The sequence below is a fragment of the Cucumis sativus genome, chromosome 2 (genome assembly GCF_000004075.3).
Source record: "Cucumis sativus cultivar 9930 chromosome 2, Cucumber_9930_V3, whole genome shotgun sequence".
Taxonomy (NCBI): Eukaryota; Viridiplantae; Streptophyta; class Magnoliopsida; order Cucurbitales; family Cucurbitaceae; genus Cucumis; species Cucumis sativus.
Genome location: NC_026656.2, coordinates 14,258,593 through 14,277,768, shown reverse-complemented (window position 1 = coordinate 14,277,768; position 19,176 = coordinate 14,258,593). Strand labels below are relative to the sequence as shown.

At 31.3% G+C, this 19,176-nt stretch overlaps 2 protein-coding genes across 4 annotated transcripts; one reads left to right on the top strand and one right to left on the bottom strand.

The window, feature by feature from the left end:
• The first annotated feature begins 3,394 nt into the window (after window positions 1–3,394).
• On the top strand, window positions 3,395–7,726 carry LOC101212736. 3 transcript variants are annotated; one of them, XM_031881136.1, is made up of 12 exons: window positions 3,942–4,078; window positions 4,186–4,257; window positions 4,496–4,601; window positions 4,821–4,901; window positions 5,057–5,173; window positions 5,333–5,761; window positions 5,850–6,253; window positions 6,360–6,459; window positions 6,552–6,611; window positions 6,692–6,778; window positions 6,919–7,047; window positions 7,172–7,726. In XM_031881136.1, exons 4-12 carry the CDS (start codon window positions 4,824–4,826, stop codon window positions 7,472–7,474), a joined length of 1,707 nt encoding a protein of 568 aa, XP_031736996.1. In that variant the 5' UTR covers window positions 3,942–4,078; window positions 4,186–4,257; window positions 4,496–4,601; window positions 4,821–4,823; the 3' UTR covers window positions 7,475–7,726. The 3 variants fall into 3 exon arrangements, with proteins under 3 accessions (XP_011649356.1, XP_004148063.1, XP_031736996.1); XM_011651054.2 differs by lacking the exon at window positions 4,186–4,257 and having other exon boundaries at window positions 3,395–4,078; window positions 4,529–4,601; XM_004148015.3 differs by lacking the exon at window positions 4,186–4,257 and having other exon boundaries at window positions 3,395–4,078.
• A 494-nt stretch (window positions 7,727–8,220) lies between these two features.
• LOC101207360 (STS14 protein) lies at window positions 8,221–9,108 on the bottom strand. Its single transcript, XM_004147994.3, has one exon. The coding sequence runs from the start codon at window positions 9,052–9,054 to the stop codon at window positions 8,416–8,418; it is 639 nt and encodes a 212-aa protein (XP_004148042.1). The 5' UTR covers window positions 9,055–9,108; the 3' UTR covers window positions 8,221–8,415.
• Between the last annotated feature and the right edge of the window lie 10,068 nt (window positions 9,109–19,176).

Below are 19,176 nucleotides of genomic sequence, written 5' to 3'. Positions count from 1 at the left end.
ATTTTTTTGAATAATTTGGGTTTGATTAATCACATTTTCCTTTATTAAAAAAATCATTTGAATTGAATCATCCCATTTTGAAGAAAAACAAATATTAATGGATACTTTTCGAGAAGAATCTGAGTTTCATGAAACTTTGTGTAAGTTTTGGAATATTCAAACTTTTTAAAATTAAAATTACGATACAAACTCGAACTACTACATGAATCCATGAAGCATGTCTGTCACCCTTTGGCTTATTTTATTAAAATACCTATATGGTTGTTTCACTTACCCAAAAATAATATATATATAATATGCTTTTTGTAATGTTGTATTTTTCTTAGAGCTTTGTTTTTGCATGGAGGGGAGGGTTAGTTTTGATAAGATAAAATAGAAGTTTCATTTTTCTATATATATATTGAAATATTTACTTTTCTTTGTTCATATATATTTAGGATGCAAATAATTCAAGTTGTTAACTGTGTGGGAAAGTCCAAAGAAAAGAAGAATCTTTTCCAAAGTCAATTGAGTATTAACATCTTTCTCCCTATGCTATATTAAATAGTAATGTATAGTTTTTCCCCACAAAAAGGTACAATATTGAAAGTTTAATTTGAAAATTTTTGAAGCTTGAACAGTGAACTATATAAATTCTTACATCAACAACTAAATAAAATTGCTTGTTGTATATAAATGCCTCTAATTATGCATGGAGAAATATATAGAGAGAGTTTTTCTTAACTTCTCAAACTTTGGCACAATATCATAAACTATACTCTATTTAACAAATATATTTAATTAATCTTATTGATTCATATAAGTAATGTTTAACTTTCTGTCACAATGTAAAAGTATGGTGAAAGCAAACATATGTAAAAAAGAAAAATTAATAAATTAAAAAGAGAGAGAGAGAGAGAGAGAAGAAAAGTAATTATAATAGAGAAGATTAAATTCCCAATTCCCAAAAATCCAAAAGCAAAGATTTTGGCAGCATTGAGACACAATGTTTTTCATTAGTTGTTTTGCTTGTGAGTTTTACGTGGAAGAGAGTGAAGCCTTTGGATTATTATTCAACCCTTTCTATTTTATTTTATACATGTTTATATATATAGAGAGAGAGGATTAATTATCATAGAGATCATGTCCTTTTTCTTCAAATAAACTATTCATGGAGAAAAGAAAAGAAACCAAAAGTTTTGTTAATATGTTTGTATTTTTATGTGCAAACAACAAGGAAACAAAGGAATGAGAGTAAGTTGTTTCTCCTCACGATGGAAATAGAAGACATCTCTCCCACTCAACATCACATCTTGAGATGAAATTAGGTTTAGAGATACTCTTTTACGAAAAAGAACGAAAACTTTTAAATGTTAGGTTTGTACCAATCTAACAATTTAGATAAGTTCTTATCGTGAAAGATACATGAATCGTTAAAAATAAATTTAGCTCGATAGTAAGACATGTTTGTTACGTAATTGTTAGTATTAGAAAAATCGATTGTAAAAAGTGTATTAATGAAAAAGTTAAAGTCATAAATCCCAAAGAATTGTTGTGGTTTCCGTGAAGGAATTAGTGGTCCATATGATTATGAGTTTGCATATAAAGAGAGAAACCCTATATTTGCTTTCCCAATTTTCATCTTCTATTTACCCTTTTTGGCTTTTCTTCTTTTTCCCTCCATCCCTATTTATATTACTTTTCAATTATAAAAAAAAAAATGTCTTTCATTCAATTTTGTAGTTCGTGTAAAAAAAATATTGCTAAATTTTAGATAAGGGTCGTTAGTTTCAGATGAAAATCTTTATACAAGAAGTTTTTCGAAACTAATGCATTTTTCTATGAGTTATCAAGATTATTTCAACTTGGTCTAGGTAAATGATTGAAAAGCTTTGATACGGTGTGGCACTTTGCTTCAACTTGTTCATCGAATGATCTTCATTTCACACATTTTTTTTCAAACACAAAGCAGCCAACAACTTAGTTTAGAAAGAAAATAAGCAAGGACTAAAATCTTCAAAAGATAGAACATCATGGTTGGCAAAACGAGGGACAAGATAGTGAAATATTATGACCCAAAGTACACATCTCGTTTAATTTCTAAGAAAAAAATAACAAATACAATCAGACAAGTATAACCCCCAATAATATTATCCTTAAGTACAAAAACTTCTGTTTAAAAGTTTACTCGAAACTTAAACTCTTAATCAAAAGTATACTTCAAATTCACAAGGCTCTTTTGGCAAACACAATAATACAAATAAAGAAATAACTCAACTAATATAAAATATATGTATGGTTAAACCAAAACAATAATAATAATAATGAAAAAGATGAAGCATTTTCCAAAAGAAATGTAATAAAACAAAAGATTAGGTCTAAATACACAACTAAAAGCTAAAAAGAAAGCTTTACAAAGACATAAAATATTTGTAACACCAACCATATTGTGTACTTAGAGAGAACACATATTTATTAAAGCATATCGAATGAACTAAATTCTAACTTGAACTAAATTCTAACTTTAAAGTTTGTTTTTATCAAATAATAGACTGTATGTTGATTACGAGATTTCTCTAATAATTCTAACTATAATCCATACGAACTCAATTCTAACCTTTTGTCAAGTTAATTAAATTTCAACCCACGTTTTATGGAATATCAATTAATGGTTTGATTAAGGTTTTTGGCATTATTAGTGTTGCATTTTCAAAAAATTTATTTGATTTTGATATCTCAATTGCATTAATGGTGACAATTGTTATACCAAATATAAAATACTCATTAATATATTCTATTTTTCAAAATTTGGATATGATCTTTTTTTTAAGACATTTATTTTGCTATATCAATTCTATAACAAATATACTTTGTATTTTGTACATATTAGTTGGGTAGCTAATGTATTAGATTTAGAGAAAAAAAAAAACATATCGATCGATACAAGTATATAAAAATTATATATTTGTATTGCATTGGTATTTCAACTTTATGTCAATACTAAGTAAAAAAAGACTCTTCCAAAAATAACAAAAAAATTATGATAATAATTACATAAGTAGTAAATTTAAAAGTTGACAACACTATAATTATCGTCTGATATCACTAATTTTACTATATTAATAATATACAAAAAAAAAAAAGTATCCTGAGCTATTTTTTTACGTATTTTTGTAGCAACTTTCTAATTCTGTAATTTATGTCCAATAAAAAAGTTTGAGATATATTAAAATAAACTAAAATATTTATAAAGTAGAGAAAAAAATGTAGATTATAAATTTTATGGAAAGCTAAAATTCAATGTATAAATTGATTTTTAATTTTTTTTTAAAATTTCAACAAAATCATTAGTGGAGAGAGGCAATTGTTTCTTATTGAAAATGTTAAATGTTTGTGTTTATATTTGTTGGTTCTTTCATTTCTAAGCACCAATTATCATAGAAGTTTGTTAAATTGAATCATCTCCTTCGTTTTTCCTTGAGAAATCGACCATTTATGTAGAGATAATGCAGAACCCATTACCGGTTGCCTGAAAACCAGAGAACTTGGCCGGCGACTCTCCTTATATAATAACAACACACTCTTTTAACCATTCTACTCATGTTTCCCCTTTGAAATCTCTAATTTGGCCACTTTCCCACTTCTCAATCGCTTACCCAGTTGACGATTTGGACTTTTATTTTCTTCTCTTCATTCAAACCCCAACGACCTGTCCATTTCTCACCAAATTTTTCTAAAAACACCCATTTCAGAATCTCTACCTTTTCTCTGAGCTGATGGGTCCCTTTTTCAATGGAAGCTTGTTACTAGAAAAGCTTCCTTTTCTATGACCGTTTTTTCTTTGTGGGTCTGTTGCAGCCTTTCCATAACCTCTGTGCTGAGCTACAGATTGATCGGTTTCTTCCATTTTAGCTCCCTTCATCTTTCTCCCTGTTTCATTACTTCTATTCTCTTGTTTGGGAGTTGATTCTTTTGTTTTTGGGTGTGTTTTGTAATTTTGAGTTGGCTTCGCGGGTTTTGGATTCTGGTTGGAGGTCGGCTTAGCAAATACAAAAATGCTGGGAGTGGATGTAAAAACAGGGTACAGCCGTTCCAGAAGGTAGCTTTCAATGTGTTTTTCCTTTTGTTTGTTATCAATGTACGTAATGAGTTTTGAAATTTTGGTCTGTGTTCTTGTTTGAGTTCTGAACTCGAAGTATTGTGTAGTCTGGAGCTCTGTATAAATGAGAGTTGAGGTTCAATTCAGATCTTCACGATAGAGCTTTGGAAATTAGGAGGGTAGGAAGACTTCTCCTGTCTGTCTTGTGAAATTGGCTGATTATTGTAATAGAGTCTGTAGCTGAGCCTGAGACATGTTAAGAAGGGGGAAGTTGCAATCAGTTGTCTTTGTTATTGTTTATCTTCTTTTTCTTTTTGGAAAAAAGTATGAGAAGCATAGTTTTGATGGGGAAGTTCGGTTTTCTGAACGATGATGAGAAACCATTGTCCTTGACTTCTTCTTTTACTCATGTTGTAGAATTCTTTTGTCTTTGCTCTCCGCACATGGCAGCTCGGTCGACAAGAAAGCAGTTCAAGATGATCGATTAAATAATTTGCTTGAGTCGTCCAACACTGTAAAACTGGTAAGATGTTTTCTTATTTTCTACGTCCTTATCAACTGTAGATTACAAAAATGACATGACCACAAGTTCAAATTCTTAGTAGGTACGCTATGAGGAAATTTAAGATAGAAGTACCTATTGTACAAAACTCCCTTTCTAAAGATAACTCATGAGTGCAACTGTTGAGTGATTTTTTTCTGCAAAATGGAAACTTACTTGTATTCTCCCATTGCACTCCAGGAGATGGATCAGGTAGAAGAAGTTGAGACTAAGAAAAACTCATCACCAAAGATTGGGTTGCATAATTCTTTGAAGCAGGAGGTATGGAACTAAATTCTGAAGTCCTTGTGCTTGTAAACGTAAAAAAAACAACCACAAGCCAACCGAGTTATACCAGCAACTTTTTATTGATTACTTTATCACCCTCTTTCTTTTCTCATTTTTCCTTACTTTATCATTTGAATGCTTCAATTTAGATTATTCAACTTGAGAAGCGATTGCAAGACCAGTTCAAGCTCCGCTCTACATTAGAAAAAACGTTGGGTCATGGGGTCTTTACATGTAATGAATCAGACAAAATCTCAATGCCAAAGGTAAAACAACCTCTTCAATTGTTTTCAGATGTTCTATGCCTTGTCATATAGGAAAAGGCAATTCATTTTTACGGGAAGAAATATGTAATAAGTTCTTGTAACCTCTGAACATGTATCATTTTAATCATTTTGTAGATTTAATCAATTTTTTTACTGCAGTCAGCTGTGGAGTTAATCAAGGAGATTGCAATTTTAGAAGTAGAAGTTGTGCATTTAGAACAATATCTTCTTTCTTTGTACCGAAAAGCATTTGATGGACAATCATCGTCTTCATCCCCTTCTGCTAAAGACGAGAAGTCGAAATTGCCTTCAATCCTTAAAGGCAGGGGAATGGAATCTCCTCTATCTGACGTTGCCCCAAAATATGTAAACTCAACATTCCCGTCTGCTTGTCTGTCACTTCAAAACCCAAGGAAGGATTATAGTGATATTGGAAGAGATGAAAAACTATTGGTTGCCGATTATCCTCGTTCTCAATCGTCTCTGACAACGGTAGATGCAGCTTCTTTGGATAAAGTGTCTACTTCAGTAGAATCATTGGATGGAACTCTGCGTGCATGTCACTCCCAACCTGTGTCCATGATGGAGGTAAGTTCTATCACTTGAAGCATTGCAAGTGTTTTTGAAGCATTATCGAAGTTTTTTTCGTGATGAATTGTTTGCTGTTTCTTCACAGTATGCACAAAATGTTTCATCCAATATCATCAGTCTCGCAGAGCATCTTGGAACTCGCATTTCTGACCATATACCCGAGACTCCTAACCGGCTTTCAGAAGACATGATCAAGTGCATATCGACTATATATAGCAAACTCACGGAGCCATCTTCGTTGAATCTTGGACTTTCGTCTCCAGTGTCTTCTTTGTCATCAGCTAGTGCATTTTCTCCAGGAGAACAATCTGCTATGTGCAGTCCAGGGTTCAGAAACAACTCATCCTTTGACGTCCGATTGGACAATCCTTTTCTCATAGAAGGTCTTAAAGAATTTAGTGGGCCATACAGTACAATGATTGAGATTTCATGGATTTGTGGAGACCCTCAGAAACTATGTCATGTCAAGAGTTTGCTCGAAAACTTCAGGTCACCCTATGCAATATTTAGGAATTATCATCACAAATCTTTTCTAGGGCTTTTTTCTGTTATCGTGCTGTGACTTATGTTGTCGGCTTGGGTTATGTTTTGACAGGTTGCTTATCTCTCGTTTAGAGGAAGTTGATTTGGGGAAACTTAGTTACGAGGAAAAGTTGGCTTTCTGGATAAATATACACAATTCATTGGTGATGCATGTAAACATGTCAACCTTTTGCATATATTATTCCATCCTTACTCTACTTTCCCCACAGAACCGGATTATAATCATTTCCTTGTTTTTGAACAGACGTATTTGGCTTATGGAGTACCTCAAAACAATGTCAAGAGAGCCTTTCTTCTCTTGAAGGTAACTTCTCTTGTTTCTATTAGGAACCTTAGCTCACTTTGGTCTTCATCACTATTTCTCACTTTGTTTATTGTTTTCAGTCTGCATATAACATTGGAGGCCATACAATTAGTGTAGACACAATTCAGAGTTGTATTCTTGGCTGTCGGATGCCTCGTCCTCGGCAGGTATCAAATGTTCTATTTTCTACTTTCTTCGAAAAGTTTTATTCGTATCATGATGTGGTATTGTCTCTCTTGATTTTTCACTAAACCAGAAAGATTGCATTTCTCTATAGGCCTGATATAATGAGTTTCATCATATGCAGTGGCTTCGGCTCTTGCTTCCCTCAAGGACAAAATTCAAGATCGGAGATGAACGACAAACATATATAATTGACCGTCCAGAACCCCTTTTACATTTCGCCCTTTGTTCCGGGAGCCACTCGGACCCTGCGGTAACTTTTGAACTCACTGCTCTAATGTTCCACTTTTCTTGTTTCTCTGTTATAGTATATGACACTTGTTCAACTGTAAAAGTTATGAATAGAAGGTTTCATAAATATTTTAATGTTGTCTTAGGTTCGTGTTTACACACCTAAAAGAGTGTTTCAAGAATTGGAAACTTCAAAAGACGAGTACATTCGAGCCACGTTTGGTGTAAGAAAGGACCAAAAGCTTCTTCTTCCAAAGATCATCGAGTCATTCGTGAAGGACTCTGGTCTATGTTCATTTGGGCTGATGGAGATGATTCTCAAGAGCTTGCCTGAATCACTGAGAAAGAGTGTCAAACGATCGCTGCTTGGGAATCCACGGAAGAATGTCGAATGGATTCCTCCAAACTACACTTTCAGGTACCTGATTTCTAAGGAGCTGATTATCTAATTTGCTTGCTTGCATTTCCTTCTTTTTTGGGATCAACTCAAATGCTGAAGTTTTTGTGCATTGAATTTGATTTCTCATTTGTACATAGAAGAACTGTAAGCAAAGACATCTGAGAATACAAAAAATGGACCTATCTTATTTTCTACTTGAAATGTTCATATTATCTTCCCTTCAATTTCCTGAGCTTGAGATTGCTTTATCAAACTATTGGAGCAACTTTTGAAATGTATAACTTAATAATTCGATTAGCAATCATTTTGTATGATTTTACTTCTATTTCTAAATTCGACAAATAATATCATAGTATTGACACATTTGTATGTCAACATATAAAACTAAATTTTTCGTTAATCATCAAAGTAAACATCATTCAACTATATAGTTTCTATAAGTTCAAATCTTATTCTTCTATGTTAGGATTGTTAATTATAGACAAAGTTTAAACACCATTGATTGAGATATTATTAAATTGGTAAGTTGTGAAAATTAATTAGGAAACAGTCAGTACTGACTTTGGCAGTAGAAGAGCACTCATGTGATGAATTATTTTATTAGAACGACAAAAGTTGAAGATCCTATGTAAAGGATATGTAATATAAAGTATATAATATAATATATACATACAAATATCTTATAGAAATCTTCATTTGGTGCAAGAAGTGGGCTTCTAATATGTTTGTCTTCTTTCCCCCATTATTATTTTAGAACAATACAACTTTTTGATGCCCACAACACTCACTGCGATATGCAGAATGACTCACTCAGATCTACCCTTTCTTTTTTCTCTCTCATTTTGTTATAATATAAGCTTTGGCTTCATTCAAAAGTGCACTATAACACAAAAACAAAGGCATTTATTATTTGAACAACGTCACATTACATTATCTTACCTTACACATTTTTATTTTCTTAAAAGAAGAAAACGAACAAACCTCTTATCTCTAATAAGGACTTTCACCGACGACATTTCCGGGTGGGTTATAGAAACAAATGGTCAAAGTAATCCCTTCTTTCCAGCAAGTAGCCTGACCACAACCCACCTCCACCGACTTCCGCCACACCACCTGAGTATAAACTCCACAATGGTGATCCCCAACACACGTATTACTCGAATAATTATAAAACGCCTTCTCTCTAACCCACGCCTCCACTGCTTCGCGCGGCGTCAGTACCCGTCCACTCACCCACATCTGATTTCCTCCGTACCGGCTCCCGCTCAGCTCCGCGAACCCGCACCCCTTTTGGTTGCGTTGGAATCGAGCCAGTCGATCTGTAAGACTCGCCAGATTTTGACTCCATTGCAGAGGCTCCACCCCCACCTCTGCTCTTGCTCTGTTGTGGGCTTCTAAATACTCATTTGCTGCTGGCGATAGAGGTGCCGTTGGTGGCGCCGCCGCAGAACTCTGGACTATGAGTGCTAGGACTAGGACCAATAAGGGTAGAAGTGGTAGGACAACTTGATTAATGGCCATTTCCTGATGGGGTTTGAGTTTATCTTGAGGATTTTTGGGAAGGTTTGAACTTTGAGTCTCGTGATGAGAGTGGAAAGGGTGTGTTGTTGAGTTAATCAATATTGGCATTTTATAGGAAAATTGGAGTTTGGGAAAACTTTTTTTCTTTCCATGAAATATGTGAAAGTGGGGAATGGGATTGTGATTAATTTTCCACCAATTGGGTAAAGATAAAGATATGTGTCCCTTATGTTTACTTAATCATATACTCAAATTACATTTCACAACCCTTAATTAATTGAAGTAGGGTTAGTTTAGACTTTTACGCTTGCTTTTCACTCTCGTTCGTTTCAATAGTCACTTTTGGTAATTCGATACTTTCTTTCACTTTTGCTCTTGTCACTCGTCATTGATTCTCGTTTTGTTGAGTATATATAAGAGGAAAAAAAATGATACCTTATGAATGCATTTTTGTCTCAATTTAAAATATACCTAAGCAAAATGGAGAATGAGTAATAACAGTAAGAGCAAGAGGAGGTTCAAAACATATAACATATTTTAGAAATTATAAGGTAATGGTTGTAAATGATGCATTCCAAATAGAGTAAACTTAGGTATAAATAAATTATATTAGTTGTAATTAAGATTTAATTATTTAAACGTAATAAGGTGGAAGAAGAGTTATTAGGAAGAGAAGTTATGGTTTTATGCAATAATTTTACATTATTACATGATGGGTTTTTTTGATGTCATTACAATAATGTACACTTGGATTCCAAACGAGAATCTACTTATTAGAAAACAAAAACGAGACAGTACGTAGACTAGTCATCAAATAGAACAAATAGTTGTCCATCAATCTAGAAAAAACATATTTGACGAGAGTTACATCTTTGGCCACATTTGAAAAAGATCACGTGGAAGACCGTTTACTGACCTAATAAGATTTAGTTAAGAGGTTAGAGAGCAATTTCCCATTCCTCTTTAGATTTAGGGTTTTTTTTTTTTTGTTAATATTTATCTCTTCACTAGTTTCTTTAATTTGTTAGCTAATCTATTGGTTGACGAGGTAACGAGAAAGCAACAAAGATAGATGGGCTATGTTTGCAATAATCATTGTATATCATTGATCTTCACAATCTTATTATTAGCTAGCTTCTCCTTAATGACTTGGACGTTCGGATGGTCAAATATATCAACGTACTATTTTACTTTTCTTCGATAGAAAATTCAATCTAGGCCGATCTTACAACATGGTTTAATTTCCCACATTTCAATTGCCCAAAGCATTGCCTATTGAAAAATTGTTAAATTGACGTCCGTTTCAACCTTCAATCCTTTAGTAATTATGCGGGTGTTATGGTTAGTTAGTTTCGAAAAACATAACTGGGTAAGGAAAGATTTGAATTAAAGAGAAAAAAAATGTTAAAAAAATAAAGTTTAGATTAAGACAGTGTGTAGTTAAAAGTTGAAATAATAGAAAAATAAGATGAGAGTGAGTTAGAGTGTATAGTTGGAATTATTAAAAGAAGCCATTAATGGGGTTAAGTTGAAGTTGAATTTGTTGAGGAATGTAGCATGTGGCATACATTTATAAGGGCACCTTTGTGTCACCACATATGCTTCCTAATAATATTATGGTTTCAAGCCTAAGAAAGGTTACAAAAATTATTGAGTTTGAAACCCCAATTGCTATCCTCATCCCTTTGGTTTGTGCCTTGGCCTAGGGGAATTTTCACTTGAATGGACACTACCATGTCCTCAACCCAAAAGTCTCTTAGGTTAGCTTGATTTAACTTCTTCAAACCTAATCCAAGTGAGAATTAGATGAATCGTGTATACATAACAACCAAAGTCACACACAAAATGTTGTAACAATATGAACAACAAAAGTGAATAGTAGAAGAGGGACAAAGAAATTGGTAACCTTGTTAAGTATACTATATCACCTACTATGTAGAGCAATGTTTTAGAGGAAAGAAACTTAACTAAAAGAGTTAAAATAGTTATTTATCAAACTCACACTTTCTAGGGAGACTCTCGTATGACCTATTCTTTAATGTTTAATTAGGATAAGTGCTCTCAAAATTTGTTTGAAACGCACATCAAACAACTTTACTTAGGCTTCCTAAGTGTGAGTTCCCCTCAAACCAAACAAACTTAGACTCCTCCAACCGTTGCAAAGTCAATTGAACGAAACCTACTTATTAGGAAGCCATTTAACTTAGATCTCTCAATATTAGTTATCTTAGGCCTTAATGTTTAGTTGTGTTAAGATGGTTACCCAGGTCTGAACAATTCAATGTAATGGGAGTGTACTTAGTAAGCATGCAGTTGTTTTGAAATGGTTAGAAGAGTCTACTGTTTGAGTTGTAAAGTCTTCTGCTTTCAAGTATTTTTCATGGGCTTTTGAATGGGGTTTGGTGGATTATTAGCAAATGAGTGGACTTTTAAGAGTTATACACTGTCCAGTCGTGAGAGGAATAGTTTTCTAAGGTACAAACAATGGGCTTCTATGTCCACTCATGAGAGGCCTAGTTTCTAAAGTGTAAATTAGATAATTACTTTATGATATTTGTAATTAGGTTCCATTTCACATTGGTGTTATAATTGAAAAATGAAGAACTTGAAACTTGACGCCCATAGGAACCCCATACTCAATAAAGTCAACAACCATACAATTTTGTCAAGTTCAATCACCTACTTTTTATATTTAAATAAAATAAAACAACCCACCATCAACATCTCTTTTCTCTAAATTAATGAATATATATATAATAAACATTCGTACCGTCCAAAACGGTAAGCGATTCACATTTGGAAAGAGTTAGGATTTCTTTTTTGAAAGTCAAGGGATTGTTTTAATTTAAGTTACTTTCATACAAACAACTCGAAGTATTGAGAGGATTCACAACTTGTTTATTAAGCATTATAAACTAGTGAGATTAGAGGTACTAAGATAGCTCATTGGGGAGCTATATTGGTAAGTGACCCGTCCACTATACATGAATAAGTTGCATGATCAAACAAATGTGTACGTAGTCCATCATATACAAGCATATGTCACAGAGTTATAAACATATATGTGTATTGTGTTCACAAAAGAGGTAAAATATTAAGTGTAGGTGTTGAGACACACATCACACAAATTGTCAATATATACTCAAGACTTTAGTAACGAACAACCCACAAGTTAGCACATGATAGTATGTGCATAACTCATTGTAGTTTGTGAGATATGCAACATGGTCACATAGACACATATCACACAGTACATATCTCACAACTCAGGGCTCGTGTCATGCACATTCACATCACACAAACCATCAATGTGCCCAATACGCTTCAAACAAATATCAACAAACACATAAGCCGAACGTGAGTTAATTACCAAAATTACAACAAATATAAGATATTCATGTGCAGGTTAATATCTTTTTGGAAGGTTTGTTGTGCACACATTTTATGATTTATGTGATAGTAGCGTGAGATTTGAGATATGTCCACTCTATTTATTTAATCGGTCTATATGACCATGTGCCATATCTTACAAGGTACAACGATCATTCACATTGCACACTAGTTCATCTAACTTATGAGTTGTTTGTTGCCAAAAGGTTAAGTATATAATATGTATGAAGCATCATATACATTAATTCCAACTATCTACCACCTTTGTACATAATGGGCCATACACATTTATTCGACTGTGTAATATGATGTGTTTATGTATAGTAGTCACTCGTATGAGTCAAGAACCATTTGTGTCGCACTTTCGCCGGGTGGTCAGACATTTAGCTTTAAAATTTATATATTATTTTTTAAATGCATCATTCAAGGAATCCCAAATGAACAAAATATTATTTCTTTTAACTCCAATTTTAGTCAAAATTTATATTTCTTTTGAAACATATGCGCAGTAACACCAAAGATTCGTTTTTATCAAAGAATAGAGTCGTAACACATTAGTCCCAATTTCATAAATTTTTCATCCAACACCGTAAAAGATAAGTATAGTTTCAAATTTTATATGAAGTACAACAACTAAAATTAAATGTTGTTCAAAAAATAAAGATTAAAATAATATGTTTATATATATATATATATATATATGTGAACTTATAAAGCAAATGTGAATTACTTTTAGAAAAGAAAGAAAAAGAGAGATTTGAATTATTAACGGTGTCGTTTAGTATATGAGAATCCCAAAGGAGCTTTTTGCTTTTTCAATTTCCTTTTCATACACACACACTAACAAATCAAATAAACAAAACTATTACAACAATTCTTCAATCAATCTAATTCCGCCAACAAAAAAACGGAACAATAATCATAATAACAAATATGAAAAAAAGAACGAATCCATCGATCCATTTTCTGAATTCACCACTTGACTTTGTAATAATCCGATCAACAATAATAACAATTAACTAAAATGACTCCGACATCGAAACCCATCACATTGTCAAGCAAGCAAATCCAACGAATTACACGATTACCTGAATAAGGAAGATTGAATGTTTCGAAGAGCAGAGGAAGCTTTAATGGCGAAATTGCAGAGATCAGGGAGAGAAAGAGGGGAATGAGCGAGAGAGAGAGGGAGGAGGAAGTAGATTTGACCCATTTGAAGATTTTCGTCGCTGGAAAGAGAAGGAACACAGCTACCGATTAACATTTGCTCTGAGTTACAGAGGAAGAAATTAGGGTTACGAGATGTGATTTTGGAGGCTTTGATTGGATCGGAAAATTCCTCGATGAAGCCGTCCATGTGAACGACCTTGATTGAATCTAGATTCAATAATTGTTGCTGTTGTTGTTGTTGTTTGGGGAATTTGACTCCGCATTTGGGATTCCTTGTTAGTGGTGTTTGAGTGGAAGCACAAACCCCCATTTTGGGTATGGATTTGTAGAACAACTAAATGGGAAAGGAAGGAAGAAGTGATTTTAATTTGATGTATTTTTTCTCTTTGCTTTTATCAATTGTTCTTATGGTCTTCTTCTTCTTCATTCATTTTGAGAAGAAGAGATTCCCTTTTTATACATTTTATTGTCTTTGCCTTTTCCAAAAATCATATCCATTTTATCTCTTTCTTTTAATTTAATTTTGAAAAAGAATAGCATCTTGGTCTCCTCTTCTTCACTTCTCTTTTTTTTTTCTTAAAGAAAAGATATATTATTTTGTTGGTATTTTTTAATTTTACTTTTGTTGTAGTTTGTTGTTTATATGCATTCTACAATGGTAGACTCTTTTTCGAAATTAGTAATCTATTCGGGTAATGTAATCGAGGAAGGGAAAATCCTTAATTTAATGTTAAGCATAATGTGTTAGACGGTAAAATGTGACAGATTAATAATTATAGGAAAATAGAAACATAAGCAATCCAATGATTTTTGTGATCCTATTACAATTCATTCACCAATTTTCATATACAAGAACAATAGGGGTAAAGATTAAACCTTCAACGTTTTAGAAAAAAATTTCATGTCAATTATTATCGAGTTAAACTTTTTGGCTATGTTTATATTAAACTTAGTATGTTATCCTTTTTTTTTTAGTTTATTAAATAACAATAATTATTACATTTTTGCTCCTAAACATTTTAATTTATTACGGATTTTGGTCTAAAACTTTCAAAACCTCCGTGCTTTTCTCTTAGGGGTTAACAAATTGACGATGGTGTTGTTTCAAATGTTTGTACTAAATACGTTAATATAGAAATATAAATTCAATTCAAACGACTTATAGATAAAAAATAGATAAGATATATTTGAATTGGGTATCAAATAGATTAATTTTAATAATATGTTTTTTTTTCTATTTATAAATTACAAATTTAATCTCACAAACTTTGCAAATCTATTGGCCTTCCAACATATGAGTATAAAAAGGTGATCAATTATTAGGGATTATGTTTTTATAATATGTTGCTTTCCCCTTCAATATATATACTAATTATATACATTGACACATTTGGTCAAAGATTACCTAATTTTACTCATTATTCTCATCATTATCATTTTACCTTTATAACACATATTTTTAACCATATTGAGTTAATATAGAGTTGTTTTTATAAAAATGTAAAGTTGCGTATAAAAGTTGAAATAGATATGTAACTTTTTCTAGACTATTTCGTGAGATTAGTAGAAAAATTGAATTCTAGACTATTTCTAAACTCGTTACACACTTTGACGCTTGAGTTAGAGGGTAGAAGTTCTAGTATTTGTGAGTTAAAATTGTCTTACTTTCTTTCGAACTACAATGACGTGTGTAAAGAAAAAAATAACCTAAGTTGTCCTCCGTAGAATTTCAAAGCTATATTAGATAACAATTTATTTCATCGACCATATTGGGTAATGTATGCAAAAGGACGCACATATACATTATTAGCATTTTGGTAGACCTTAGTCTTGTCCAAGGCCAAGGTCGAGCACCACCTCTTGGCCCATTTTGGTCCTAAAATGATATTATTGTTAGGCATTCAATCCCTTCTATCATGATTTTGTTAGTATTTTAGGTTATATATATGTGTTTTTGTTGACTTTTAGAGGTTGAAAGGATGAAAAAGGGTATTCTTGTCTCCATTTTTGGATATTAATTATAAAAAAAGAAAGAAAGAAAGACGCTTTATCAAGCATATTTTTTGTTAGGCATTTTGTTAGGTTTGTCCTCGACCAAGACCCGAGCATATTGGCTTGTGGCCAAACCCCAAACCCTAAACCATAACCTCTCTTCTAAGTCCATTTTGGCCTAAAGTTCTACTTTTGTCTCAAATCATGTTATTTTTTCAACCATATAACTTATATTTCTGTTTTATAATGTCGGTAATGCGTTGCAATTCAAAATTGTCCATAACAATATCGAATCATAATCTTTTTCAAGCAAAGTATACACACGAATATTTTCAAGTAATAAAGTGAGAATACAATATTCCTAACTTGAAACTTTCGAAACAAAAACCATAGAAATGCATTGGGTACACCGTGTTTTGATTTGTCAAACTATTTAGATGCAAAATCTATGCTTGAGTCTTAAATTTTTACATCTACTTCGTTAATTTGTCCAAACTAATTATATTAATCGACAAACCAATTCAATATCTATAAGATTACTTGATTTTCTTTTTAATTTGGAGTAAAATCATAACTAAACCCGACTAAACATATATGCCATTTTGAGTTTTTGATGATGGACCATATTTAAAACTTCAAAATATATCAAAGTTTTAGAGGAAAAAGAATAGTATATATATAACCCAAAACCATAGAAAAAGAGTTCATAAATGTGGAAAAATGACTTATAATTAAGATATTGGAGTCCATGTGACTTTGTACCATAAATAACATAATAATGCTTTTTTAATTTCTTCATAATTGAAATATCCTAAGATTCTCCTTTTCCATCAAATCTAATTGTTGCACCCTACCATCTTATTCTATATTACTTTGCTTACTACTTTTTCAAACATTTTAAGTTATATGATTAAATCAGAATCTATAGTTTCATGTGAAAATATCACCCAAAAACAGCACTTCTTGTTATCCATCAAATCTTAACTTAATATATAAATCATTTCACAATATCATTTCAGTTTGGTTTTATATTCTATCCATATCCATATCTATTCAAATTGATATACATTTTCTATAATTTAATTTTACAATTTATATTAAAAGAATCTAATAAATCTGATTACGTTGTGGGATTAACAAAATGTTTTAGATAATTAAATTTCGAATATTATGTCACATCATACTATAATCAAACAATCTCAATACCTAATACCTAATTCAAATAGAGCTTACTAAGACTATATTCTATCAAATATTTTTGTACTATGTAAATAAATGCTTTCACATATACATAATAATTATCACTATCAAATCAATTATTTTTAGTATGGTCTGATCAATTCAAATAAATTATACTACATATAATTCAACAAAATAATATATTCAAATTGATTTGATTTATTTCCTTTCGCATTTAATTTTTCACTTCTAAAAATATTTTGTTCCAATGTATTAACTTTTTTTTTTTTTTAGAATTATTGATTTGGAAAAATTAAATTGGACGGAAAGTTTAAAATTGAAATTCAAATCAAACCCAAAATTTAAAAGTTTAAAACAACATGTCTTTTTTCTTCTAAAACGTATTCGTTTGTTAAGTTTATTCTCACTTAATTTTAACATATACTAATAGTACAAAAATTTATACAATTAGATGAATTGTTATGTAAAATTAGTTGTAGTAGGTGTAAGAGTGTGTTTACGATTGATTTAGATAATCAAAATCATGTCTTTTGTCAATATCACTTTTTCGAATGATGATATGAACTAAAATCAATTTCTAAAATATATAAAATTATTTAATTTAGGTATTTATTTTTGTTAAATAATTGACTGAAAATCACTCTCAAATGGTGAACAAAACAAAAAATTATATATATTTTGAATTGTCTTTAAAAAATGTATCTCTATAAGTAATATTACTATGTGTATAAGAATAAAAGAACAGAAATAGATTTTTCCCATAAATATTTAACTAATTAGATAATTATAATTAACTTTCGAAAACTAAACATACAATAAACAAACCAATTCTAAACATATGAAAATTAGTTGACAAATATTAGCTTCCAACACATATAAACATAATAATAATAAATTGCATTGTAACACTTACTTTGGAATCTCAACCAAAATTTAATTATTATTAGTTGTTATTTTAATAAAGAAGACTTTGGAAAAAGGGACTTTAGGGTTGGGAAGGTCGCCCTCTTAAAAGACTTTGGAAAAAGAGACTTTTTTCTTACTCACACTTACTTTTCCCTTTTCTTCTTCTTTCACTTGATATGAAAAAAAAAATGCTACAAACTAAGGAACCTTCCTATCGTAAGCAAACAAATTAAAAAGCACTTTCCAACACCCATCAAACTCATTAATCTTTTCCCCTTTCCAATCAGTATCTATAAATTAAAATTCTAACACTTGATCATAAAATTAGTTAGAGTGATTGATTCAATCAATTCAAAAGATTTTGAAAGACGATCGTGAAAGTCTAAAATTAGTACATGAAAGATATGCTTTATGTGTTTATGTTTGATAATTACATGAGACCCACACTCGTTTTCTATAAAGTCTCTAAGTTTACCACCGGTTTATTATTAGTAGTATATCAACACTTTCTAAAAATACATGTGTTCTACTTCTATCATATCAGTAATAGATAGTCACACGTTGAAAATTTAATTTTCAGTTTAACATTTGTGTTCAGACTATTTATTATTGATATATTAAAAACGATTACGGACAAGACAAGTCAAACCATTATACGTTAATGATGATGTAGAATAAAAATAATACTTTGAGTATAAGTCTATAAATAAATACATATGCATAAGTATTTATTCACTGTAAAATTAAATTTGATACATCAAATATATAAGGAGTTCGATCTTATGTGAAAAAGCAGGAAAAGGAAGATTGATAGAGGATTGGAAAAAAATGAAGAAAAGGGGCTTAGAATATGCTACAAATTAAAAGTTGATATTATAAGAATATGAATAAAGTTTTCATAAAATTTGTGACCTTTTTAGAGCAATTTGAAATTGATTAAAAGCCTATTGCCTAAGGAACTTTCCAATATCTTTAGGCAAACAGATCAAAAGGAACTTTCCTTTTTCTTTTCTAGGGACAGTCCTTGGAATTAAACCAACCATGAAATTCCACTAATCTTTTATTCCCCTTTTCAATTAAATCTCTATAAACACTTTTATAAGATTATTGACATCATTTTTTTTGTTTGGGTATTATATAAATTTGTATAGGCCAAATATTATTCTTTGTTATAAAAAAGCTCCACAATTATGAAATTGTCAATCCTAACAACTAAAGTAAATAGTAAGATCATCGTTACAAAATCTGGTTAGATGATGTTATTTTTGGATATATACAAATAACTTAAAAGAAAAAAAATGCTCATTGAACCACCTACTTTGATACTATGTTAAATTTTGATAGTATAAGGTTCAATCTCAAAATCAATTGACAATAAGAGGAGTAACACATTTATCTTATATGGAGTACGAGTCTTAACGTGGGACTCTCGACTTCTCCAATCGTTTACTTTTGGTGAGGAAAGAGGGAAGGAGAGGAGGAAGAAGAACGAAGAAGATAGGGAAAAACCCGACCCGACCCGAATGCGAAAAAAGTGTTAGTTTTCATTTTTTTAAAAAAAAATATTAGAAA